Source organism: Gadus morhua, chromosome 7 (genome assembly GCF_902167405.1).
Source record: "Gadus morhua chromosome 7, gadMor3.0, whole genome shotgun sequence".
NCBI lineage: Eukaryota > Metazoa > Chordata > Actinopteri > Gadiformes > Gadidae > Gadus > Gadus morhua.
This window is the reverse complement of record NC_044054.1, coordinates 12,175,133-12,202,176: the sequence shown is the minus strand read 5'-3', so window position 1 is coordinate 12,202,176 and position 27,044 is coordinate 12,175,133. Positions and strand designations below refer to the sequence as shown.

Sequence of the window (27,044 nt, the reverse complement as noted above, 5' to 3'; positions counted from 1 at the left end):
TCCCCCATAACCTGTCTCATATGCTTTGTAGCGTTGTCCTTACACAAAAGACTCGGTTCAATATATTTGTACACCGGGTGACATTTATTAACAAATATTCATGAAAACAAAGGGTGACGACTGAATAGATAAATAAATGTATATGCCAATCCACCATCCGTCCAGTTCTTCTTGAATACGGTATTCTGTGCTGCAGTTACAAAGGGAACCGTGTCCCCTTCAGAGGAATGACAGTGATCATCTCAGACCACAGGAAGAAGCTTTCGGACCACTTCAAGTCAACCCCTCAAATATTGGAAAAGTGTGCAGCACACAGTGCAAAATATTAAAACAAATAAGACTGGCACTCTGCATAATATCCAACAGCTATGTCAAAGTACAATTTTTAAAAAGGTCTTCCACAAATCCAATTATTAACCAGTAAGAAGTACATAGGGGATATGGCAATTGTGACACTAAAAGGACAAGATTAAAGGAGAGGAGAACCTCACCGTACCATTTTCATTAGTGTTATGTCTTCCTCATCCTTATAAATTCATATGGAAATTCTAATTTGATTGTGAAGAAAACAAGAAAAGTCAAAAAGGAGACCGCAGAGAGAACAAAGCCTAACTGCTACTACACAAATGATATTTGAGCACAAGGGGAGAGGATACAACCTCACTATAAATTAAATTAAATATTGTATCCAAGTACGAGATACACGATATTCACAATATCAGAAAATGTTTGGAAGTTGAATTTCACTTAGTGATTAATATAGTTAGGCATAGTTCAGAAAAAAAGTGTAAGGGAGCAGGGGGGGTTACCAGTAAGATCATTTAGTATTTATTGTTGAAACCCAATGCATTAACAGTACTTAAGACATACTTTCGGTGTGGGAAAAGCACCTCTCCATTTAAAACAAGCGATCCTGCATATCAACCAACCAATAACCATTCAAGTGTATTTGATGTGCAATGTGTTCAGAAAATATTTCTAATAATCTGAGACAGACATCCAAATTCATGTTACTAGTAAAATTCAAATAAACTGTAAATACGGATATGTTGTGCCTATAGATACATACAAAAAGGTACATATCTAGACACATTGAAAATCTTGTTTTTGAGTTCTAGTTCGGCTGCTAGGTCCAGCAAGCCAGCGCATTTTCCTCTTTTTCTTAACAGGTATGTCCATCTTGCCGCCCAAAAATCATAAAAATAAAAATCATTCAAGGCCAAGGATATAGTTGATTCCTTGGACAAGTCCTATAATAACCGGTTGCCAGGCGACAAGGTACCGAAGCCAGTCCAGAAGCTGTCCATACATTACGTGCGGTCTCTCCCAGCTTAGAAATGAGTTAAGGAATAAAAAAACATTCAGATACATACAGGTCACAAAAAAGCAGGTAGGGGTTAAAGGATTTTAATCGGTTTGTTAAGAACCCACGTCAATTCTTGACGTGTCTATGTTGAGACGTCTATGTTGTTTTCTCACCTGCTGCATCAGTGGAGGTGCGTTTAAGAATTGGGCAGTTGGCGAGGCTATCATCTACTGAAGGATGGTGCCCACAAACATTTACATTTTAGATTTTTTGATTGTGTTACTTGCCCCTATGCATGCTTACAGACATGAATTCTGAGCAGCGATGATGATTGCGTTTTAGGCAGTCTGATAATTCTCAATTCAAAAGGAAATAGAAACATTTCAATAAGTGGCGATACGTGTAAGAGGAGGTACTCTACTGATTGGAACGCAGCCTTAGCATTCACCTCTGAATATAAATTCAGAGCTCAGTTCCCAGTTTGATTAATCTGCATAGAACGAGATGAACAACTGAACACAAATATCACTCTTTCCCAAATGAGGCAGTCCATTGCAACCAGTGGTACGCAGCGATAAAAAGAAAAGACAAAAAAACGGCAATTTAACAACCAAGAATTCTAACTGCAGGCCTATTCGTCTTCGTGAGCAGCGGCAAGACAACACAAAAATGTGTGAATTTGATTGAGAGCACTATTGGAAAAGATTATGCAGCCAGGGCAGTTTGTATGCGCTTACGTGCGTTTGACAAAACGTAGATCCAGCTGTGGGGGCAGCTTACGCAAGGCTTACAGTGGACAATAAGGATTGAACCCTGTGCCTCTCAGGTTCACGGCCAAACAGCCTAGCCACTGCTCTGCCCTGCCATGCCCCCTGAACTATAATTAGAAACGGGAAACACGACGGACAATAGTCTTGTTTATTTGCGTACAACGTGCATTTGGACACGTTGGCTGCCATGGGAACCAGAGGCGTCAAAATTTGTTGGAGCCACAAAAAGGAAGAGGAACTCACCTCTGTCTGACCACGAGTTGCCTTGACATTTACAGACCAAAACCAGACCCACTAGTCACGTGCAGCCAACAGAGACACCAGAGACGAGCCGTATTTAGGCACGCCTCAGCAACACTTGGGAAAAAGGGGTGTCCAGTATGAACTGGCTTCAACTTACATTTTGCCTGACATCTATGCGGTTGGGGAAAAAAACTTGCAGGCTGATATATTGCTTTGAAAGAATATATATACATAAATATATATATACATTTAAAAAGGTATACCTTTTTTTTGTGGATCATTGCTTCCAAGTCTACATCTCGACCTGCAAATGACTCAAAAGCTGAGCACATTATACGGATCATTAATTTTTAAATTATTCAAGCACATTCACCACTTCAGTGATCATCAACAGACACACAAGGTGTTGAAACCAGCAGGTGTGTTAATAGCGCAGGTGAAGGACAGCCTCAAGTCACTCATTCGTCATGAGGCAGTATTGACAATATGCAACCATGATATCTGTAGATGGATGTTGTAGATGAAGGGCTGTGAGTGAAAATACGAGCAAACATTGAAAGGATACGGGTTGCTGAACATCCTCTTCAGGTCCACCTTCTCTTTACAGTACGGGCAAGTCTGCTTCTTTCCCACAATGCACCAGCCTCTTATGCAGAACTCATGGAATCTAAAGAGTGATTTAAGGTCGACTTCCAGCCAAATAAAGGTCAACTTCGGAAAACGGAACTGATGCATACGTAAACAAACAATGATAAGATAAAGAATGAATTATTTTGTTAAGTGTATCCATTACATAACTATTAATATGTTGGGATGTTCACATTTACAAATTAATCATACAAAAACACATTGATTAGTGTCTCCCGTATAACACAAGACCGATATTCGGAGGAATTAAATAATAATAATAATTTACAATGAAGCTTTACCTTTCCACAGAGCGCATTGGTCCGTTTAGATTGAAGGATACACATGGTTGCAGGACAATCTGTACGTGTTCTCGATGATGCCCTCCTCGCTGACGTCTACCAGGATCTGCTGACCACACACCGCGCAGATGTTGTCTGAGAGGTGCTTGGTTGGCATCCCCGATGCGCTGTAATACTAGAAGGTGGAAACAACATGGGGCCGGTTAACTGGTTAACTGTGGGTTATTATGAACCATTTCTTGACCATTACACCGAACTGGTGAGACAATTGAGGTACTGTGTAGATGCCGAAAAGCATTGCCAACTCAATTTGGTGATGGCGTAGCGGGACGGGAAGGATTATTCAATAATGACTACGATGGATTGGGTTCCTAATGACAGGCTCCAAGGTCGGTAACCTTAGTGTTTACGACGACTATAGAACACAACACGCGTTGTTAGGCAGTATGAAAATATCAAAGAAATCCAAATGTTACAATGTATGAAATTTAGGAAAAACTATCTGAAACTTGTTGATTAAGGATATGAAACAAAACATAGCAACAGTTTGATCAAGTATTCAATGGAAACTCCCTGATCCCTCTACTCATGCGTGTCTATTTATAAAAGGCACACCAGATTCTTCAGCGGAGCAGCCTCACTTCCTGTAATGTGTACATACGTCCACCGGGTGGCACAATCTAATTATCTACATCTAAAAAAAATAATGAAAATTGTCTCCAACAAGTAGTTGTAACACAAGTGTTATAGTCCTCTCACCCCAACTGTTGAAGCCATGAAGTCTGCACACATTTCAGCAAAGTCTCGCCCCAAAACTCCGTAGTACAGCCCGTAGAACAGCAGTGACACGCCAAAGTCCATTGCATCTTCTGGCTTTATTCTGAACAAAACACATGTTCAATAAGCGATAAATACAACCACTGCTTTGCTGTTGGAAGCAATCCCTCAGAGTAGACTACAGAAATGCTGGGTGTGTGAACACAATTATGGGAATGCAGTGACGTCGACTATATTCATAAACTTGGCAGAAATCCACCTTTGGAATTGCTCAATTGTTCTGTAAGTGATACTTTGGACATTGTGTAGTCAAGTTCTCCTCATGTTTTCAGTTCAATCGCCTGGATAAATAATGGTTTAATTATTGTGCCTTATCTGCATCCGATACGTTATGCCAATACTGTGTCACCGTCACACATCGTATACCTGCGGGGCAGAGTACACACCGGTAGAGATAATGGCTGACGAAGGGAATACCTGATCTTAATAGTAGGTTTGCTAAGGACAGGTCAAATGGCATCTTGTTTTAAGAGCTATGATTGGTCTTAAATGGGCATGAATTGCTGCATGTTTATTGTAATTGCCATGCTCCACTAGGGGGTGTCATAAGCACTATATACATCTACAGAAACATACCGATTGCTAAGCTTATCGTTCCATGGCCTTCAATGCGGGGGTTACACCACAGGCTTATAAATACAGAATGACTGTTACAGATCATTCCTGGGGTCACATAGAAGAAAATAAATCCCTGGGTAACTCGTCATGGATTCAACAGAAGGATTACCAAACCGTACAGATGGATTACTAACCGATACCGACCGATCTCTATACCCACGGATAGCCCTATACATTATTAAATCATACCTAGGGATTACCAAACCAAAGCCAGGGATTACCAAACCATACCTAAAGATTACCAAACTGCTGTATCGTGCACCCATGTTTTATCCAATGAAAACAGGTTGTTGTTTTTCGAGATTAACACACGATAAATGAAACATTGCATAATTGACAATTATCAATTGTGCACACAGCAATATGGATATCAATTTGGATTCAGAGCGAATTGGGTTTTCTACCTCTGATGGAATAATCATAATGGAAACCAGTGTGACCAGTAAGCTAATTTGAAATGTGATCAAGTTATCTGGGAACGATTTACTAATCTTGGAACGAGATCAATCTAGTAAACCGAGTACGGTTAGGTAATAATATGTGCACAGTTTAGTAATCCATGGGCATGGTTTTGTGATGCATGAGCATACTGTAGTTTATTAACAGTGGGTATGTTTGTCGTTATATTTAGTTAGCAATGCACCTTAAATCAAGCAGAGGTTGGGTGACGTTACATACCTGAAAATCAAGTTTATACCAAACAGGGTAAACATGACGACCGTGTAGCCGACTATTCCCGTACCATAGCTGATCTTATAGAGCAGGAGGAACCACTTATAGACCAACCTGGTGAACAGAGAAACAGCCAATAGTTAAACCATCATCACAATAGGACATCACTTGGGAAAGGGCATGGGTAGGGCTGAACCCATGTCTACATGCAACATGGGCGTTGCTGGAGTGTGAGTGGGGTGTCGGCGGGCATGTACCTGGGCGTGGTACAGTTGAGAGGCTTGCGAGTGGCGCGGAACGAGACGAACGCCGTGACCACTGAGAATATGAACCACGTGGTGAGAAATCTCCACCAGTGGAGCTTGGTGGTGAAGTAGAGCGGCACCACCCACATCTGGAACAGCGTCACCAGCTGTGATAGCGCAGAGACGGTCAGCGTTAGAAGAGACAGTGGGTATTCTCTTAATCAAATGGTAAACCTGAGTTTAGAGCAAAATAGTGTAGCTACCCTTTATACCTCAATCTAAGGAGTAAATGCACGCGTGTGTGTGTTTCCTTACGTTGTATGACTTTGAGTGCCTCTGTTTCCATTGGACAAGCACTAGCTGCGCGACGACGAGGGTGACGATCAGAATGAGCACCATCTCTGCATGCATGGCCTCGTGGCCCTTGTGTTTGGCATGCATTCTTGCATGCTCCACCCTGCAAAAAGACCCGCACACAGTGAGTTAACAGTCACCAGGAACACCAGCACCACAGCCATCTTGACCACCAAGCCAAGTAGAGTCGCCCTCACTATTAATCATCTGGAATGACTCAAAGTCAATACAGTCCTCTTGGACAGCAGCTTGTCTTCCCTCTTAAGCTACCGGCTGGCCTTTTTCTTTTTGTTTCTCTTTTAAAGGGCATTGTGAATGGTGAGACATGAACTGTAAAAAAGTAAGCAAACAACTTATTTTGTTCCATGCTGTGAACTAAACTAACCATCCAACTGATTTGCCTAGCCATTGAGCGACAGGAGACGGGCACAATTACTACCAATAAAACCATGGCCTATGCTCTCGAGACAATATAATAGTAGTTCTAGTTTATTTTGTTAAGCACCTTCCCCACATTGTCTTTCTGTGCAATGTTCCGGAACATTTCCTGCATGTGGTCATGAGTGAATGGCACCAGGGGCAGGTATTCTGGGAAATCTTCACTGGCATTTGCCTGCTGAAGCCCTAGTAATATTACCCTGTTGCTGTCAGCACGGCCGTGTTGTGAATGAAAGCAGTAACATTTCCGTAAGACGGAAAGCCATAGGGCGGGCGCGACCAATCAATCACAAGACTCCACGGGTGCTGATTTGATTCAGCGACTGTTTATCCTAACACCCCAATGCTATCAATACTGAAAACCGTGTTCACAATCAAGACCCTTCTTCTACAACATTGGAAAATCTTCCCAGTCCGCTAGTTTTATGGCGACTTGCATTCCTAAGTGCTTGCATTGTTGCATTACCGCCGTCTGCTAGACATTCCGCGGGCCCGTCTATGTCAGCATTTATGTGCCATGTGTGAAAGGGTGCAAGAGGCCAATGCTCGGGTATATAGCTGTGTGTATGAATGGTGAAATCTCTTGTGATGCCTGAAAGGTTATTCAGTAATTAACCGGGAACTATGTGTGAAAGAGGCTTTAGAAAGCAGATCTAGCTATAGTATATTTTATTAAGAGACATCTAGCTGAAATAACTTCTTTAATTTGATTATTTGAATATTAGCCACGGCACCACCTGTCCATAGGCTGGGCGGGTGGTGCCATGTTGGCTACACAGTCAGATGTTCCTCACACTGATCCAAATTATCCTCAGGGGGTTTGGGTAGGGTATGCTTCGCAATAAAAAAATTGTAAAAAGGGAACGTTGACAACGACATGAAAAAAAAACACACCCAAATATTCTCCTTCCAAAGAAAAAGCTCAATGGCTGCGTTTTCTGAGCCATTGCAGTTTACGCTTTCATTGCAGTGTAAGGACTTCAGAATAATGTGACCCATTGCCAAACTTGTACTATTCATTTGCCCTTTGTTGTCATTGGTTCTGTACTGCATTATTATGCCAAATCCCTTAATCCTGATTAAAACTGAAGATATTAAAATAATTTCTGCAACACTAGTCCTTCACAACAATTTTAAATAAAAGGCAAACATAAACAATTTTAAATAACTTTAATCAGGTATTTCCGATGGCATCACGAGAAACAACTTATTTTACTTGACTGACCTCCACTTCTCTTCTGGCGAAAGTTTGGAGAGGTCAACCTGATCAGCCGAAAACAAAAAGAGAAATTATTATAGGCAGGCAAACTCAGTGTCAGCAAAACTAGTTAAAATAGCATAGCCAACTAGATAGATTTTTACTTTGAAGAACGGCGGTGGAAATAACTACACACGATTTTATACAACATTGCTTTGAATATAAAGAATTGTTTCTAAGAGTGAAGACCCATGACCTTTGAACTGCCAATTGTCACGTCACTACAATAAATAAATACAAATGCATGTGCAATTTGTATATAGATTATTAATTTAAGTAGTATACATGCAACAAAACAGTTTTCATTAAATGATTTTAACGCTAAGGAGACCGAACTCGTTGATAAATGACAGCGAAGTAAAGCCCCTTATTTCCTGTGGTACTACTCGACTGAAGAGCTAAGTCGACTAGCTCTACTAGACCACTCACTGGCCAATCCACTTCTCATGAGTCGCCTCATTTTAGAAGTTGTCGGCATGTCTTGCACAGTTACAAAGTATACAATTCGATCAAAGAGGTTAAATGAATTGCCTTATGTACCACATGAAGACATTGTACGTCTGTCATTAGAAGACAGATGGTAAAACAGCCGCTAGCTGCTAATGATAGCTCAGGCTAACCAGGCTGTGCGGAGTGCCGGCAAGATGTACACAACTACTTTAGGAAGACGTTCCAATTACATCTATGGCGTTTAACTCGCCCTGGTAATAGGTGCACCTTGGGCCAACTCACCTGGTTCGGTTCATGGTGATGTCCCACTCCATGGTCGTGTTCTACACCATCAACCTCCACCTCAAACACTCCTGCCATTTTTGGGAGCGCAGCCTTTTGCGGTCCGTGTTTTGGCTTCTCTGTGGGTATCAGGTTCCGCCTTGAGAAAACAAGTCTCCTACGTGGAAGTGTTTTTCTTCTTATAGATGAAGCAACCACGTTTACAAAGTATATTTTACATGATCTATCATTTAACTTGTGTAAACGTTGCATAAATACAAAATATATATATATACATATATACATTTAAGTTATTTTTTATATATAAAGCCCCAATGTTTATTTTGTATAAATGAAATAAACATTGGGGCTTTATATCTAAAAATAAAAAGTTTATTATTCATATATGTAATAAACATTGGGGCTTTGTGTATAAAAAATAACTTAAATATATTTGCAATACAATTTATCAAAAATGTCATATATATAACCGAAAATTGAACTTCACTCAAATGTATGCAAATTAGCACGTAGCGCAGCGCGCTTTCAGCCATATGATTGGACAATCAACACTCGGTATGTATACTTACTTCCGGGTAATTTACCTCAGTAAGGAACCTTACCTCAGGAAAAAGAGCCTGCGCAACTGCACCTAGGACCTCGGCCCTGAAGCAGCCTCCGCACGCATGCACACACACACGCACACGAACAATCACAAACACACGCTCTCTCTCACACACACACACACACACACACACACACACACACACACACACACACACACACACACACACACACACAAAGTCATTTGTATGTTCTTATAAAATCATATTATATATGAAAAGAAGCCTCCTCAGGGACATACGGCAGCTTTGCAATGTGATGGGAAAAGAAGGACGTATCGTTTTAAGTCTGCGTCAGAGGTCTAAACCCATCAGCAAAGAGCCAGAACAGAGATCTAAACCAATCAGCAAAGGGCCGGAACAATGCCGGTCCCTATGCATCCTGAACCTTTCTTTAATAGGTCCATGCCTTGTTCCAGCTCTTTGCTGATTGGTTTTAACCTCTGACGCAAAACTTTTTGATTTTTTTCGCGCTAATCAAAAGACAATAAAGCCCAGGCAGTCGCGGGTTTACGTGCTGTCAGTTTACTGTTTTGGCGCTTGTTGTTTGTTAATAATAAGAGGTGATTCATTTAAAATAGCTGTAGGCTTGAATTAGTATTGCCAATTCCCCGAACCTCTTGCCAGCATGCATGTGCTCAAGCGAGGTGAGTAGGCCTACTCTTAATCAACATAATTATTTACAGCTATTTCTTTAGATTGTATTAATGTAAATATATCACACCAACTAAAGGCGAACTTTATTATAGGCAAGTTACATAAATGCCCCCCCCCCTCTAAATGATCAGAACGGTGCTTTGAGGTTTATAGTGGTGGTAGCCTACAATAACATTGGTCTTATCAGTTAAATGTCTCACAAGGCCACTTCGTTTTTTAATGGGCTGATGTTAGTTTGCTATAAATATGGGAAATTAAAAGAAAAATTCAATCGTTATAAGCCTAACTAAAACAGAACGCTGTAGGAATACCAAAGCCACTTGCCAAGTCATCATATTTGAGCTTCATTGTCAGCGGTGCCGCCAATGATTTTGCTTTTATAACGTTGTACATGACTGCTTTGAAATAAGACTTTTGCTACAATTTTGTTTAGTTAGCTCCAAAACCAAAACCTTAAGATTTTAAACCTGGAGCTTCACTTTATTTCCATGACGCAATTTGGACTATCATCATGCAATACATAGCATGTGTTACCGTAAATTCAATTATTTAAAAATGCCTACATGGAACTACAACTTGTTAACAGTTTTTACAGCTTGCAGCTCTTTTTTTATTTTTTTACATTTACCGTTAATCGTACAGATTTCATCATTACAAAAAATAAAGTTGTCGCTACAAACGTTGCATTTCTATTTTCAGATGGACGCCTGGAGCGTGTTATGTTTGACAAAATCACATCTCGCATTCAGAAGCTTTGTTATGGACTTAACTCCGACTTTGTGGATCCTGTAAGTCCGATCCCCCTCTCTCACTCTGAAGGCTTCGTACTCTGCACACTGGTCTGCTGTCATTGATCTATACCACGGTCCTAAAGATGCTGTGTTTAACAGACCCAGATTACGATGAAGGTCGTCGAGGGGCTGTACAACGGGGTGACTACGGTAGAGCTTGACACCTTTACGGCAGAGATGGCCGCCAGCCTCACCACCAAGTACCCAGACTACGCCATTCTGGCGGCAAGAATCGCTGTTTCCAACCTACACAAGGAGACCAGGAAGATGTTCAGCGGTGGGTACTCAGTGGGCCGAGCAAGGCTTATAAACCACATTTATAGGCTGTGATAGTCTGCAAACATGTCTATTATCATTGCTTTTAAAATGCAAAAACGTGCGCCAATTTATGCAAACTGTATTTTTGTACTACTTTTCTATTTCTATTTGTTATTATTTTATAGACCTGGAAAAGTCAATATAAAGATGAAAACAAACTCTGTAACTCAGTAACTTTCATCAAGATATAACAATAATGTTATTATGATTACAACCATTTTCCAACTCTAACTTACATTTGTCCTAGCCGTACCTTGGATGGAGACAAACGTTTAGAAACACCTTCTGTACATTTTTGGCAAGTCATCTACCTCAAAGCCAATGTCTCCCTTGTTCTTTGGTGGTGAATTCAGATGTGATGGAGGACCTGTACAACTACATCAACCCCCTGAACCAGCGCCACTCTCCCATGATCTCCAAGGACACGCTTGATATTGTGCTCGACAACAAAGATGCAAGTGTTGTTGTTGTTTTTACCTCACAATCTCTTTCCTTCATGCTTTATGATTCTAAACTGCTTCCTCCTTTCTCCCTCTTTCCACAGCGCCTCAACTCAGCCATCATATCTGACCGAGACTTCTCCTACAACTTCTTTGGCTTTAAGGTATGTTTTTATTATGATAGATGAAACCAGCCGGAAACCAACTAGCTTCTCTAGTCATTACGGTAACTAAAGTATGCTAACTTCACTTTCTTGCTTCTAGACACTTGAGCGATCTTATCTTCTGAAGATAAACGGCAAAGGTAAGCAGGGAATTGAACCGTTTTATGTGGCCCCCAGGGAAAACATCTGCTGCTGCGGTCTGTTATTCTTCTGTATATATCACCCCCCGCTGTGTTTATGTAGTGGCAGAGAGGCCACAGCACATGCTGATGAGAGTGGCAGTGGGTGTCCACAAGAGGGACATCGACTCTGCCATCGAGACATACAACCTGCTGTCAGAGAAGTGGTTCACCCACGCCTCCCCCACCCTGTTCAACGCTGGCACCAACAGGCCCCAGCTGTCAAGGTACAGGATCCCCTGGCATTTGTTGGGCTTTTGGTTTTGGGCTATTGGAGAAGCATATCAAATAGATAGATACACAGATAAAAACTTTAATAATCCCCCAAAGGGGAAATTCCTTTGTTACAACAGCCCAGCTGCAGTGGAAAACACAGGATAAGATACAATACAAAAAAAAAATAATGAATAATAATATAAAAATACAAAGTACTAATGTATCAAGGTATAGAGAAAAAGGATGTAAAAGTATACAAGATGATAAAGGTACCTTCTAGGTTAATGCTAGAAAGATGGAAAGTGGAAATTATAGTGTAGAAAGCAACAAAAAAGCTATGCACTGCAGGAGCTACTGTAACAGGCTGCCATCCTTGATGACGGCACCAACCAACTAAAGGTCAAACATCAATTCATCAATCTTAACCATACCTACTTCCCCACTACTTTCCCACTGATTTTCTTATAGCTGTTTCTTGCTCGCCATGAAAGATGACAGCATTGATGGAATCTACGACACGCTGAAGAGCTGCGCCCTGATCTCCAAGTCAGCAGGGGGCATTGGTGTGGCAGTCAGCTGTATCCGGGCCACAGGCAGTTACATCGCCGGGGTCGGTCCACGAAACCAGACCATATGCGGACTATAGTGTACAATGGTCTTCAATACAAATCATTATCTAACTCTTTGCACTGGTGTTTTTGCTCTTCAGACAAATGGCAATTCAAACGGCTTGGTCCCGATGCTTTGCGTGTACAACAACACGGCCCGCTACGTCGACCAGGGAGGCAACCGGGTACACACACACAGTCCGGCTATCGGACCCCCAGCCTTAATGTTATGAGGTCGATCCCCGATGTCCGCACGCTACCTGTGGGCATCTTTTGAGGAGCATGCCTAACCCCCCACCTTGCTAACTATTGACTTATTGATTTGAATAAAGTGTAAATCTCCTCTGTAAAGAGCACTCAAATGTTTCATTAACATCTTTGCTCTTTTTTTGTTTGCTCCAGAGGCCTGGAGCCTTTGCCATGTATCTAGAGCCCTGGCATGCAGATGTGTTTGAGTTCCTGGAGCTGAAGAAGAACACCGGTAAGGAGGAGCAGCGGGCCAGAGACCTGTTCTACGGCATGTGGATACCAGATCTCTTCATGGAGCGTGTGGAGAGCAACCAGGTTGGTTCCCCACGTTGTTAGCATTATGCTTGAAGGTTGATAGTCTGTCTTGTCTATCTTTTATTTATCCTTCTAGATGTTTATGGAACCTAGAGTCCAGTGATCTGGTCTAAACTCTATATTGTTCTCCCCATGTCTCAGGACTGGTCCCTGATGTGTCCCAGCGACTGTCCCGGGCTGGACGAGTGTTGGGGAGAGGAGTTTGAGAAGCTCTACACCGGGTAACCAAGCATGATTGGTCTCACCACCCAAGCATCCACAACGGACATACCAAAAGTCTAGAATGTCCCCCCCCTCTCTAACCAACGGTGCGTTCTCTCCCCAGCTACGAGAAGCAGGGCAAGGCCAAGCGCGTGGTGAAGGCCCAGCAAGTGTGGTACGCCATCATCGAGTCCCAGACGGAGACGGGCACGCCATACATCCTCTACAAGGACGCCTGCAACAGGAAGAGCAACCAGCAGAACCTGGGCACCATCAAGTGCAGCAACCTGTGCACGGAGATCGTGGAGTACACCAGCAAGGACGAGGTGGGTGGCGTAACCCCGGCACAGGCTCCATACTTTACACTTACCGTTTGCTACACCTCATCACTTATTACCATGGTTTCAGTTTCTCTCATTATTAGTTACTTTATTTTATTATTATTAGTGTGATCAATGCTGCTACTTATTATTACATCTTTTTATTTGTACTTGTGATTATTTATTTTAACTTGTATTGTTGATGCTATGTGGCGGTTGAGGAACCAAACCTAGGAATTTTACTCTTTTTGTACAATAAGGAGTAATAAAGTCCTTCTTATTCTGATGTTGCAGGCTATGCATCTGAAATGGTCTGTAATTGGTTCATTGGTTGATTTTGTAAGCTGGTCACTGATACTAGAATTGATCGAGGGCTGTCTAGCTGTACTTGACTGCATAACGTTCTGTATGGTTGGTTAAATGTTGGTATGTGTGTGTGTTCCTCAGATTGCCGTTTGCAACCTGGCCTCTATTGCTCTCAACATGTACGTCACCCCCGAGAGAATGTTTGACTTTAAACGCTTAGCGTACGTCACCAAAGTCATTGTGAAGAACCTCAACAAAATAATAGACATCAACTTCTATCCGGTGGTTGAGGTATGACTATCTTTCACCTTTTTATACAGAGTCTCGTTTTATGACCGGATGAATGGTGGTCGAGTCCCCGCTAAAATATTTTCCCCCCTTCCTGCCTTTTTGAAGGCACTGAACTCCAACAAGCGCCACAGGCCTATCGGCATCGGCGTCCAGGGCCTGGCCGACGCCTTCATCCTCATGCGGTTCCCCTTCGAAAGCCCCGAGGCCCAGCTGCTCAACATCCAGATCTTTGAGACCATCTACTATGCTGCCCTGGAGTCCAGCTGTGAGCTGGCTGCTGTGCACGGCAGCTACCAGACCTACCCTGGATCACCCGTCAGCAAGGGAGTGAGTACAGTTGGTTTGCTATTCCCCAAAGCCTTATTTAAAAACTCAAAACTCGCCTGTTCAAACTCGCACACAACGTCTAACGTGATTGTTTGTTTGTTTTGTTTTGTCTTGTTTTTGTTTTATTTATTTTTTATTATTATTATTATTTATATGTTTATTTATTTTTTCCACAATTTCTTGTTTATTTTTTTAAACGATTTATGATGACTATGCTCTGTAAGGTGACCTTGGGTGTCTTGAAAGGAGCCTCTAAATTAAATGTTTTTTTTTTATTATTATTATTTAGCACCTGATTAAAAGCCATTGTTTGTTTAAGTTTTTTTTTATGGGCAATAACAACTTTGGTTCCTGTTTCAGCCATCTTCATTGCAATCAGGTTTAGCAGGTATTTTTGAATGCACTCTAAGATGGCCATTTTGTCGTTACCTTACAGATCCTTCAGTATGACATGTGGGAGAAAACTCCAACAGACTTGTGGGACTGGAAAGCCCTCAAGGAGAAGATCGCACAGTGAGTTCCTGGAGTTGAAAGGCGCTCGCTGTGTGGCGGCTGTTGTTGCTCTGGCTGTGTGGTTTCTTGAAGCCGCCAACGGTTGACGTAGGACATTATTTTCTTCAGGCACGGGGTGAGAAACAGTCTGCTGCTGGCTCCCATGCCCACCGCCTCCACCGCCCAGATCCTGGGTAACAACGAGTCCATTGAGCCCTACACCAGCAACATCTACACACGCAGGGTTCTGTCTGGGGAGTTCCAGGTTGGTAGCCTTCTGGAGCGCCATCTACCACCGTTACGTCATTTTCGAGAAATTATAACTATCTCTTCAGAAAGAATTGCTAATCTGTATCGAATTGTAAGCTTTCAGAGAAATTGTATTTTATTTTCACTGAATCCTCCATCTTCGTTCCTACACCCGTCTATGGTCATGAACGATGGGTCCTGGGTCGTGACCAAAATAACGAGATCGCGGGGACAAGCGGCCGAGGTGGGTTTTCTCTGTAGGGTGGCCAGTGTCTGCCTCAGTGATCGGGTGAGAAGCTCAGCCCCCCCCCCCCGTGAGGAACGCCGAGTAGAGCCGCTGCTCCTCTGCTCAGAAAGGAGTCAGTTGAGGTGGTTCATCTGGTGAGGACACCCCCTGGGCGCCCCCTTAGGGAGGGGTTCCAGGCACGAGACCCCGGGGAAGACCGAGGACTGGGTGGAGAGATTATATCTCAACACTGGCCTGGGAACACATCGGGTCCCCAACGTCAGAGCTGATCCACATTGACCCGGGAAAGGGAAGTCTGGGGCGCCCTGATAGAGCTGCTTCCCCAGCAACCGGTCCCCGGATAAGCGGTTGAAGATGTGACGATGATGAATCCTCCATGTCGTTTTCTCCACCAGATGGTTAACCCCCACCTGCTGAAGGACCTGACGGAGAGGGCACTCTGGAACGACGACATGAAGAACCAGCTGATAGCTAACAACGGCTCGGTCCAGGTAATGACACAACCCACAACGCCCCACTTTAGGTTTAGGGTATTGTCTCAACAGTATAGGTTTAAATGGGGTTATGCATTGAGGAAAACCTTCCCTGTACCGGTAATCCCCTCCACAGGGCATTGCGGGGATCCCAGAGGACCTGAAGCAGCTGTACAAGACTGTGTGGGAGATCTCCCAGAAGACCGTGCTCAAGATGGCTGCCGACCGCGGAGCCTTCATCGACCAGAGCCAGTCCCTCAACATCCACATCGCACAGCCCAACTACGGCAAGCTGAGCAGCATGCACTTCTACGGCTGGAAGCTGGTAAGAAAGGGAAGGGAGAGTCTCTGCTACCTAGCCTTGACTATAGTGATGGAGATGATTAAGAGTGTAAAAATACTTGATTGCTTTCACAGGGTCTGAAGACGGGGATGTACTACCTGAGGACCAAGCCAGCAGCCAACCCAATCCAGTTCACCCTGGACATGGAGAAGCTAAATGAGGCACTGGCTGACACGAGCGTCTCAGAGGAGGGCCGAACCCCGGAGACGCCTGTCAAAGAGGGGTTGAATGTCAAAGAGGGGTTGAATGTCTAAGGGTTGGGTCCTGACCTCTGAACCCATTCCATCTTAAATCCATCATTCTCCATGAAATACTCTTATTATATACTTTTATTGCTTTTTTATTTCAATGTTTTATAAATGGTGAAGACTGAAATGTTTTTTATACTCAAAGCTAATGGATCACATTATTTATACATTTTCTGCTGCTCCAATATAATGTACATTCACAGCAGCTCTTTTTATGTCAATTGTGGTGGATCACAACTGGTTAATCAACTTCATGTCTGTATCTAAAAAAAAATAATTGTTTGAAAATTAAAATATTTTTTACTATAAACAAAATTACGATGAAAAACATGACTGCAGCTAAAGAGTTAATTTTTCTAATGTTCCCTTCATTTGAGGAGAGCTATCGTGTTTAATTAGCGAGGCGAGCATCCCAATAAACCAGTTAAGCTGCCAACTTAAATGTTTACAGTGACTGATACTTAGTTTGCTTCTGGGTCCAAATCATTCATTTGTAAATGCGGAAGCTTTAACAGACCATTATAAAGCTAAATTAAAATATCTATAGCTTTCAAGTCCTCAATCTCCCATGACCATATGGGCTTAATATCAAATAGCCCCAAAGTAGGAATTCACGGACCACAGAGAACTCTTTCATGGACTTTCACGTATTCCACTAGAACATGGAACGCTCCACAACAGCAGCATTCCACAGCTGGAACCTAGACAGTTTGTGGGCAGATTGGTGCCAACAATGATACAATATAAACCTGGCAGCATGTTGTTGTTTCCGACTGGAGTGAAGGGGGGGTGGGGCTGATGTTAAGAGCCCTGGGACGGGGGGGGGGGGGGGAGATGCGACACCGCAGGTGACAAACTAACGAGCTAATGTGCTGGCGCTGGGCCTCCTGGGATCGGCATGTGTGAAGCAAGCTGAGACATGCACCTACTGTAGCATAACACACACACGCTGGTAGAAACACATGCGCGCAGACTGAACATGGGGTTGAACAACCATCGAATCAAACTCTAGACAACGTTTATCTTCAATCGTTTTATTTTTGAAAAGTAGGTCATGCTGTTTGGAATGTTCTATCGTAGTTAAAAGCACTTATTGTTTCGTTATATCAGACACTAATGCCGTCGCCGCCCTCCACTAAGGCCATCATGGGACGTGTCACGCTCAAGAGGCGCATCACGCTAGCGTCGTCCTGCCACGCCGTCCATAGGCCTGTCTCCCTCCTGTGAACCGAAGCCAGTGTCCTGAGAGCTGCTGCTTCCTGTCGGAGAGGGGACCACCTTCACCTTCCCGGGTTTCCCAGAGTCCTCCCACACGACTGTCTTCTTGGCTCCGTCCGCCTTCTGTTTCGTCTCCTCCCCCCCCTTGGGCTGCGCCTGCTCCCCCTTCCCTTCCGCATCGGTCCTTGCGCCGGTCACCTTAGCCTCCGACGCGTCCACCTTCTCCTCGCTGGGCTTTTCTCCCACCGTACTGCCGTTCTGGTCCGTACCTCGTTCACTCTTTCTCTCCGTCTTCCCATCCTCCTTTTTCAAGACCTCGCTCCATCTTTCCTCCTGGGCCTCCCCCCCCCCCACTGCCACAGCCGCAGCCTCGCCTGCGGCCTTCTGACCCGCTGACGGTCCACTCGTGTCCTCCGGGGTCACCTCCCCGGTGGTTGTGCTGGCCGTGTTCTCGGCGTCGGCCGCCGGCTCCGTCCCGTCGGCCGTCTCCCCTCTCTCGTCCTCCGTCGGGCCCGGAGCGCGACCTTCCTCCATGTTAATGACGACACAGGCCGCCACCGCCGCCACCGCCCTCTCGAGCCCCCCCTCCAGTCCGCCCCCTGCCCCCCTCTCGGCGCTCTCCTCTGGCGCGGGGGTCCGCGGCGCCGCCTCCCCCCCCTGCCCCAGGTGCGCGGCCTCCTCCTCCAGCCCGTGGTGCACCGTCACAGGGAGGGCTCTCTCCGTCTGGTCCTTGTTGAAGCCTTTAAAGTTGTTCTTGGCCCCCAGGATGTATTTCCCCAGGATGGAGGAGCCCTCCTGGGGGGCGCCCTCCTTGCCGCTGAACCCCTCCTTCGCCAGCAGCTGCTGCACCACTTTCATCTCGCTGTGCAGCCGGCCCATCACTTTGCTCAGCGCCGAGATGCGGTTCCCGACGTCTGCGCAAAGAAAGACCAGGCAATCAGAATTTGATTTGACAGACGTTGTTGAAGGAGTGAGGTCTATGTCTTAATACAACCCGTCTGGATTCGAGGGCAACCACTAAAGGACATCACATCAAGTACTGCCACTTTATCATTTATAATTAATATTGTTTATACCGTCTGTTTTGGTTGCCCTGTTTTTTCTGTTTGTCTTTACTTAAGCATTTACTTATCTTATCCTGTGTTTTCCACTGCTGCTAGGTTGTTGTATCAAAGGAATTACCCCTACGGGGGATTAATAAAGTTGTTATCTATCTATCTATCTATCTATCTATCTATCTATCTATCTATCTATCTATCTATCTATCTCTCTCTCTCTCTCTCTCTCTATCAACAGAATCAAACTGATTTGTGACACAGATTATCCGTTTCATCCACTCTTTCTTCCAGAACATTGATCAAAGTGAGGCGGGGGAGTGTTGGACAGCAGCGGCCGCGTGTACCTTTCCTCTTGGTCTCCTCAAACTCCCTGCGGGCCGACTCGATGTAGCGCTGCACCAGAGCCCGGATCACCTGCTGTCGGTAGGAGATCTGACTGTCCTCAGAGCCCTTCTCGTTGGACTGCATAGGGGGATACTGCACACCGCACACATTGGATTATAAAAGACGCATCTTTACATATTTTTCTTTATAATTCATGTAAAAAAAAATCGAAAAATATTACGATTTATTTTTGCATTTTTATGCCTTATTCTAATGTGAGATAGACAGGAAGGAATGGGAGATAGAGGGCGGCAAAGGACTACGGGCAGGAATCGAAACCCGGGTCACTGGGGTAAGGACTTGGCCTTAATGGTACGCGACGCGCTCCACCCGGTGAGCCAGCGGGCGCCCCTATAAATATGACATTAAGATTTCTAGAGCCATGGTAATGCGATGGAACTCACCATCGGGTCTAAAGGGGGATATTCTTTCTCAGAGCTTAAGTTACAACAGCAGCAGATCCGCCTGAAGATGGCCCTGTCACAAATCGAATCGTAGCGATGTAATGAATTGTCAATGTCTGTTATTCGTCATATGATTGAATAAAAATGACATCAGTTGGTGTACACTGTAACGGATATACCTGATGAGGTAGAAGGTGGCCTTCGGGGAGGGGATGATGTTAAAGGGCACGGGCATGGTGAGCCCCTCCCTGAAGTAGCTGAGGTACAGCTTGGACCGGGCAAACTTCCACTCCACGTCTGCATCGTCCTGCGAAGTAGCGAATATCGAGTCGGCCGCATCCGTAAGGCTCGCAGGAAGGGGACGAAAAACTAATCTGCTCCTTTGTGGTATGGTCGTTTTCGGGGTAGGAATGACTCAGAGAGTGGTAAATGATTATCATGTGGTTTACTTTACTGTACTGATACTTGCTTATTTTGACGTATTGTACTGAACTGTATATGCTCCTTCTGTAATCCTTCTTTGAACATTCACTTCAATAGACATTCTGGTGAAGATCTGGACTTAAAGGGACAAGCTCGGATGGGTGGGTTGGGGTGGGTTGGGGGGGAAAGTATTTTTGCGCATTATTTGAACATTACCCATTTTTGGGTCAAAATATTGTGAAATATGAGTAGTGTTTTATATGCGATTGTCAAATGTTGAAAAAAATAAAATAAAAATTACATTTCTTCATGTCCATTTTGGCATATTGTTAATAAAATATATTAAACAAAAAAAATAATTCTGTTTATATTGGAAGTGGGCGGAATGGTTAATAAACCACACCTACAGGTTTTAATTTACCTAGGTAAACCTTTGGTCTGTCTTGATCTCAAATGGCAAAGAAGCCATGTTTATAGTGTTTAACTTATCTACAAACTCATTTAAAATTGTATATGGTGTGGTCCACTATGTGGAGAAGAAACCATTCATAATTAATGCTAGCTCGAAACATGTCATCAGAAGAAGCATCGAGTGAAATAATTGACATCAAAGGTGCGAAAGTTTTAGTTGTGAAGACATAACCCTAGTGGGCATACCTCTATCTTCTGGAAGGAGTTGGTGATCATAGCGATAAGCATGTTCAGGAGGACGATGACGATGACGAGGGTGAAGATGCCGTAGAGAACCCTGCCCACCAGCTCGGCCACCACATAGTCCGGCATGTCCACATAGTCCTGGTTGGCCACCCCGAACATGGTCCAGAACAGGAAGCGAAAGGTCTCGTTAAACCTGCCGGAAGCAAACCAAACTTAAATAGCAACCAAACGCCTGAGACTGAAATGCAGGGACCGCACAGCCTCTGGTGACTTTAGTTATCTGTTTCTGGGGAATGTGCACTTGATCATTTGTTGACATTGCAAAGTGAAATAAAATACATATATTCATCCTGAGGCTAATAGATAGATAATCGGACAAAAGAGAAAGCAAGATGCATTTACTGAATTGATTACAGTTAAGCAGACTCAGGCAATGAATCACTGGTTCGCCTGTATCATTGACCAGAATCTGGATGTGGTTTTCAAATGTGAAAATATTCTTACTTGCCGAGGCGCGGTGAGATGACGTAAGGAACGTAGATATTGTTCAGACCGCAGAGGAACGCTGTCCCGATGATCATCAGAATGAACATGAACCTAAAGACAAAAAAACAACAACATTCGATTCTGCTCTATAACCTCCTTCTGTACTAATGCATTGGATCAATTATTAAAGTGACAAATGGCTCTTTACAACTGGAACTCAGCACATCACGAGGAAGAACCCGGGATCGCCCTGGCAACCGTTCCAGTTGGTTTGCTACCTGCCGTCTACAATTAGCGAGGAGGAACCCGGGGTCGCCCTGGCCACCATCCTAGTAGGTGTGCGACCTGCTAACCGGCCCTATTGTCGTGTCTATTGTTTGGGTCCCCTGCTGGCACCTCATCATGTCGTCGATCATCTTGCCGATGGAGATCTGCAGCGTCCCCAGGGACTCCTGGGCCGGGAGGATGTAGGCCAGCCGCGTGAAGCTCAGCATGCTGGTCACCGCAAACAGGACCTCCGCGATTAGCTGGGGGTCCTCCTGGTGCCACTGGTCCCGCACTGTCGCTCGCATGCACGCGCACACACACACACACACACGCACACACACACACACACACACACACACACACACACACACACACACACACACTATTAGTATTACAAACACAAGCTAAAGAAACAGCATCACTATCGTCATCGTTTTTATATTTACAGCAACCAAAGTGGTCTGGGTAATGGTAACAGCTGCGGCGGGTTCAACCCCCCCAGAGAATATTTCTCCATTTCACTTCCAGCTGCCTTCCTGTTATTGTCTTTGAGCAAGACCCCTAACCCCTGACCTAAAGTTGGTTAGGGTTTTCTTAATGTGTTCGTTCTTTAGTTTTTCAGATACATGCCATCGATGATCATGTAGGGATTAGGCATCTCGTTCGGGAACCCAGAATCTTTCACCTGGGCTGCTAAATGACTAAATCGCGCGAAAAAGCAGTTCCTCCAAACCATTATTATTATCCTTTGGATTTTTGGTGTATTTTCTATGCTTTATTATAAAGTGGGATATACAGAAAGGTACGGGAGATTGAGGGGAGGACATGCAGCAAAGAGCCACGGTCAGGAGTCCAACCCGGATCGTTGTGATCAGGACTGGGCCTTAAAGGTGCGCGCTCTCCCCGGTGAACCACCAGGGCGGCCCCAACCCCTTTATTCTGAACGCGAGCGGTACCCCGTACCGGTCTGGGTGAAGTACACGCAGTCGGCGCTGCCGCTGAGGTCCATGCAGTGGAAGTGTCCCTTGAGCATGATGAGCACCCTGAGGGCGAAGGAGGCCAGGTACATGCTGAGCACCATCACGTCCAGAACGTTCCACCAGTCCAGGAAGTAGCTGCGCAGCCCCTCGATCCACACCTCTTTGCACTCGTACCAGAAGAACCCTGGAGAACCGACACAAGGACGAGACTTTGAGTACAATCTTTTGCACTGTCGTATGTAACGACACCGTTTTTTCCTGTGTTAGCAAAATAAAATGTTTTCTATGCAAATAAATTAATATATGAATAAATGGAGAAGGAGAAGAGAGCGAGAGCCAAACAGCGAAACAGAGAGGCTGCTAAGTGGGTTGAAGAGTGCAATAAGGCCTTTGAACAAGTCTAAGCAGCAGACATGAGCTGCGGGAGGAAGGTGAACAGAGAAGTGGGCCGAAAGTGAGCATAGCGTGAGGATTAGGTGGGATGAACCCCACTGTGCAATAGTGAAACTGAAAAGAGTCGTAAGAGGGACTTGTTCTTCATTGATACGTAAGGTTATATGTAAGGTGATGCAACATACAAATTGGTGTTCAAATCAAACATTGACAAAAAAATGTTTCTTCTGTATGTAAAAATAAATATTTTTATATTAAATATATGAACTGTATTTGTAAAATGTGTGTCGTATTCAATGTAAAGTATTTGTGTTAAAGTCAGTGTTGATTAGTTGCATAGTTTTCAGTTTTTTCCTAAATGTCCGGTTTGTTTGAAGGACGGGAAACCTCGTTATTTTAATTGAGTGAGAGTGAGTTAGAGTGAGAGTGAGAGTGGGAGTGAGAGAGCACGAGCTCGAGAAAGCCTGAGTGAGTGAGTGAGTGAGAGTGAGCGTGAGAGAGTGAGAGTGAGTTAGAGTGAGAGTGAGAGTGGGAGTGAGAGAGCACGAGCTAGAGAAAGCCTGAGTGAGTGAGTGAGTGAGAGTGAGCGTGAGAGAGTGAGAGTGAGCGAGAGAGAGAGAGAGCGCAGGTGAGAGAGTAACCAAGAGAAAGACAGCGAGTCAGAGAGAGGGAGCCGTAGAGATACCGAGACAGAGAGGATGGGGTGAGAGAGGGAGGTCGATCGACACAGAGTGAGGGAGATAGAGAGACAGGACCCACCTACGACCCACACCATGTGGAAGGAGCTGTGCAGGATGTTCTGCTGGCGGGAAGCGAACACGTCCCGGTACAGCTCCATGGTGATGGACTCCCCCAGCAGCGTGATCAGGAACCACAGGTAGGAGGCCGAGTGCAGCAGGAACTTGATGACCGGGATCTTCAGTGTCTTGCCCAACTGGAGAAACACAGAGACGTCGCGCTGTGTTATGGCTCCGTTCTTCAGTCGGACCGGACGCTCAAGGTCACCGTTCTGACCTTTAACCTTCTTCTTACACACTGACTGTTGTGTCATGTTTTACCTGTGTATAAGAGTACAGTATGCAAGTATGCACAGTATGTATGCATGTATGTATATCAATTATGGCCCCCATTGCACTCCTGAAGCAAGGAGGGATCCACCAAGCTGTTTCCTCCTCAAGATTTCCTCCTTGCTAATAAAAGGAGTTTTTTCTTGCCCTCTGGGGGGCCATGGTTGGGGGGGGGGGGGTCATAAACACACGACCTGTTAAGGCCTTTTTTAGACTGTACCGTTGATTAAAGGCTCCAAAAATACAAATGAATTGAATTGACTGATTCACCTCATTGCTGTAATTTAGCACATTGGGTTTTCCAAAGAGTCTCCTTCATACAAGTCATTAAGGACCATAAAAAAATGAATCCCTACTAGAGTAAGGACCACAGAGGAGCCGTACCTTTGACTTTGGAGCGATCCAGTAGATGAGGCAGAGTAAGGGCATGGTGACGAAGATGGTGATGGAGACCAGCAGCTTCCAGGCGGTGCGACTCCCCCGCCAGCCGGCCAGGTTACCACACCAGATGGAGGACAGCACCTGCTGGCAGATGGGGTGGGCCACAAACTACAACACAAAACACACACACCAAAAACACATGCAAACAACCATGAAGGGCAGCGAAATCAAGTGTTTGTCGACCACAAACAGTCTGTCAGAGGATGAAGAGAGGACAGCTGTTCAGAAGACAGTGGCGCGAAGATGGGACGGGAGGACAGCCCCTAAACAAACCCCTCCACCTGTTTCTGGTTGTAGTTGACGGCCAGCCGCAGGCGGGAGAGGTTGGGGATCCCCTCCTCGAAGGCCTGCTCGTCCTGGGGGTCCGAGCGGTCCTCCCCGGCGCTGTTGAGGATGGTGGTGACCTCGCTCTGGTTGCGACACATTCCCAGCAGCTCCACCGCAAACTCCTGACACAGCTCCTCCAGCGCCAGGTACTGCGGCTGAGCGGAGAGGCGGCGCACACACACACACACACACACACACACACACACACACACACACACACACACACACACACACACACACACACACACACACACACACACACACACACACACACACACACACACACACACACAAACTGCTAGTTCAATCCCAAGGCTCCTCCTAGCTGAGTGCCGGGTTGTCCCTGAGCAAGACCAACCCACGTTCACCCCGACTGCTCCCGACGAGCTGGCTGTCGCCTCGCACAGTCGACACCGCCGTCGGTGTGCGAATGCGGGTATGAACGGGTGAATGTTGGGTAATATTGTAAAGCGCTTTGAGCGGCGGCTGGTCGGGAGAGCGCTGTAAATGCAGTCCCTTTACCGTTTACCTTGAACTCGGGCTCCTTCTTGGACAGCTTGCGGAGCTCCTTGCTGAGGCCGAAGGCGGTGAGCATGGCGTCCTCCGAGGTGACGGACAGGTAGGCGCGGCTGGCGATGCCGCGGTACGTGTTGATGCGCGACAGGGAGAACTTGAGCAGGTCGTACTGCCGGCCGTTGCGGCACTCCAGACAGGCGCAGGAGATCTTGTGCGGCCAGGGGATCTCGTGGCCCTTCTGCGTCAGCATGCTGACGATCTCGTACAGGTCTTTCTGGCAGGCCAGGGTCAGCGGCGTCACGCCCGGGGCGAACTGCGAGTTGTCGATGGAGTGGTCGAAGATGGCCTGGGAGAAGGAGTGCACGTCCATCTTGTTGCCCTTCTCCTGGTCCAGGCGGTCCAGCAGCCGCTTGACCACGCGGGGCTGGTTGGTGTCCACGGCGACCAGCAGCGCCTCGTGGATCTGCCGGAAGTCGAACTTGACCCCGTGGATGAGGGCGTCCATCACGCCCTCGTTGCCCAGGCGGATGGACAGGTTGAGGGCCTCGCGCCACAGACGGTCCTCCGACTCGTCCAGCTGCCGGATGATGCCGTCGCCGGTGTTCAGCAGGCCGCTCACCGTCTCCACCTTCCCCTCCTGGATGGCCGTGATGAGCGCCGGCGGGAACTTCATCTTCTTGTTCACGATCTCCCGCCATTGCTCCGGCTGCAGGCGGAACCCACCGGTCACAGGTCCGGGGGGTCAGGGATGGAATATTTATTTTAGTTCCCAGAACAAAATGTACAATCATTCTGCCTAACCGTATTTATTTAAACGCGTAGCATTCAGGTTGGAAGAGTCTCTGTAATAAGAATGCTTTCGAGGATCAATTATAATATTCTAATCTTGAAAATAGTCTATGCAAATAACCAAAGAAATGTGCCAATTAAAACATGTTCTGTGTGTGTCCCCAGGTTTTGCTGGATAAGCAGACAACACCAAGAACTATTCAAGGCTTTATGTCAAAAATTAGTTTCTGTCTTACCGTGAGGTTTTCCATCACTGTTTCAACAAAATAACAATGGTAATCAAATAGCCGACTCTTAAGGAGAAAACAGCATCACAATCCCGGGAGGGAGCAGTCCGACCCGGTGGGTGTGAAGGTCGGCTCTGTCCGAAGGAGCGGAGGTACGACAGCTCACAGCTGAGGTTGGTCGGGTGAAGAGGACCTCAAGCAACGGCGGAGCCCAGGTTCAACTGGCAAACGGGGAGCAGAAGACGCCACCTGTTCCTAAAGAGCCAATAACACGGCTGCCGTCCCACGGGGCTCGTCCAATTAAACAGCAGCCGTTCCAGTGTGCTTCACGCCTGGTCGGTCATGCAACTAGGAAGTGTTGCCGCCTTTAAACAGGATTCATCTCTGCTCTCCCCCCCCAGGGAGATGGGGTCATGATACAATTAATGAAGGGAGGCCCCCCGAGAGAAGGGCAGCTGCCCCGTGGTGGATCCAAGGGCGGGGGGGGGGGGGGGGGACGACGACAAGGTGCTACAGCCGCTAACAGATTTCATTCCATTTCACCTTTATTTATACTCGAAAGATCAATGGAGGGATGAACCTCATTTGCAATGATGTAGAGTCAAACAAATGCAAAGCAAAAACAAATGTACGTACACAATACACAATGCAAAAACATCAAATATACAAGAGAAAAACAAAAAAACTATTTGAACATTTACAGAGATTTAGAATGGCTGGAATTAAAGTGAAGGTGATACAGCTTAATTAAAGCAGTTACAGGTAGAGTTTGGCAGATTTAAGATAATATGTCTAAATTGGTCAGGGGGTATGAAGGTATTAATTTTAATTTGTTGCTGTAAGTTGTTCCAGGAGTCAGGGGCACTGAAGCTAAAAGCTGTCTTTCCAAGCTCAGACCTGACTTGAGGAACATGAAGCATGAGCATGGCAGTGGAGCGGGTCTGAAAAAGCCCATCTGAAATTTGCAGC

At 45.4% G+C, this 27,044-nt stretch overlaps 3 protein-coding genes across 4 annotated transcripts; 1 reads left to right on the top strand and 2 right to left on the bottom strand.

Moving 5' to 3' along the window:
* Window positions 1-61: 61 nt before the first annotated feature.
* Window positions 62-9,124, bottom strand: rnf121 (ring finger protein 121). 2 transcript variants are annotated; one of them, XM_030361865.1, is made up of 10 exons: window positions 9,005-9,124; window positions 8,403-8,521; window positions 7,638-7,675; window positions 5,936-6,077; window positions 5,633-5,787; window positions 5,382-5,489; window positions 4,008-4,128; window positions 3,290-3,423; window positions 2,885-2,986; window positions 62-1,330 (listed from the first exon to the last, which is right to left on the bottom strand). In XM_030361865.1, exons 2-10 carry the CDS (start codon window positions 8,478-8,480, stop codon window positions 1,210-1,212), a joined length of 999 nt encoding a protein of 332 aa, XP_030217725.1. In that variant the 5' UTR covers window positions 8,481-8,521; window positions 9,005-9,124; the 3' UTR covers window positions 62-1,209. The 2 variants fall into 2 exon arrangements, with proteins under 2 accessions (XP_030217725.1, XP_030217724.1); XM_030361864.1 differs by lacking the exon at window positions 9,005-9,124 and having other exon boundaries at window positions 8,403-8,540.
* Window positions 9,125-9,480: 356 nt separating this feature from the next.
* Window positions 9,481-16,902, top strand: LOC115547553 (ribonucleoside-diphosphate reductase large subunit). Its single transcript, XM_030361861.1, has 19 exons — window positions 9,481-9,651; window positions 10,361-10,449; window positions 10,552-10,729; window positions 11,124-11,224; window positions 11,315-11,374; window positions 11,475-11,514; window positions 11,618-11,780; window positions 12,238-12,379; window positions 12,479-12,562; window positions 12,780-12,941; window positions 13,083-13,162; window positions 13,267-13,468; window positions 13,910-14,059; window positions 14,165-14,386; window positions 14,823-14,899; window positions 15,008-15,143; window positions 15,770-15,865; window positions 15,984-16,172; window positions 16,265-16,902. Exons 1-19 carry the CDS (start codon window positions 9,633-9,635, stop codon window positions 16,442-16,444), a joined length of 2,370 nt encoding a protein of 789 aa, XP_030217721.1. The 5' UTR covers window positions 9,481-9,632; the 3' UTR covers window positions 16,445-16,902.
* Window positions 16,903-17,498: 596 nt separating this feature from the next.
* Window positions 17,499-26,492, bottom strand: LOC115547551 (short transient receptor potential channel 2). The gene is made up of 13 exons (XM_030361859.1): window positions 26,085-26,492; window positions 25,073-25,765; window positions 24,498-24,698; window positions 24,160-24,324; window positions 23,468-23,642; window positions 22,299-22,499; window positions 21,465-21,627; window positions 21,087-21,179; window positions 20,583-20,775; window positions 19,682-19,809; window positions 19,503-19,575; window positions 19,059-19,191; window positions 17,499-18,570 (listed from the first exon to the last, which is right to left on the bottom strand). The coding sequence occupies exons 1-13, from the start codon at window positions 26,097-26,099 to the stop codon at window positions 17,618-17,620; spliced, it is 3,186 nt and encodes a 1,061-aa protein (XP_030217719.1). The 5' UTR covers window positions 26,100-26,492; the 3' UTR covers window positions 17,499-17,617.
* Between the last annotated feature and the right edge of the window lie 552 nt (window positions 26,493-27,044).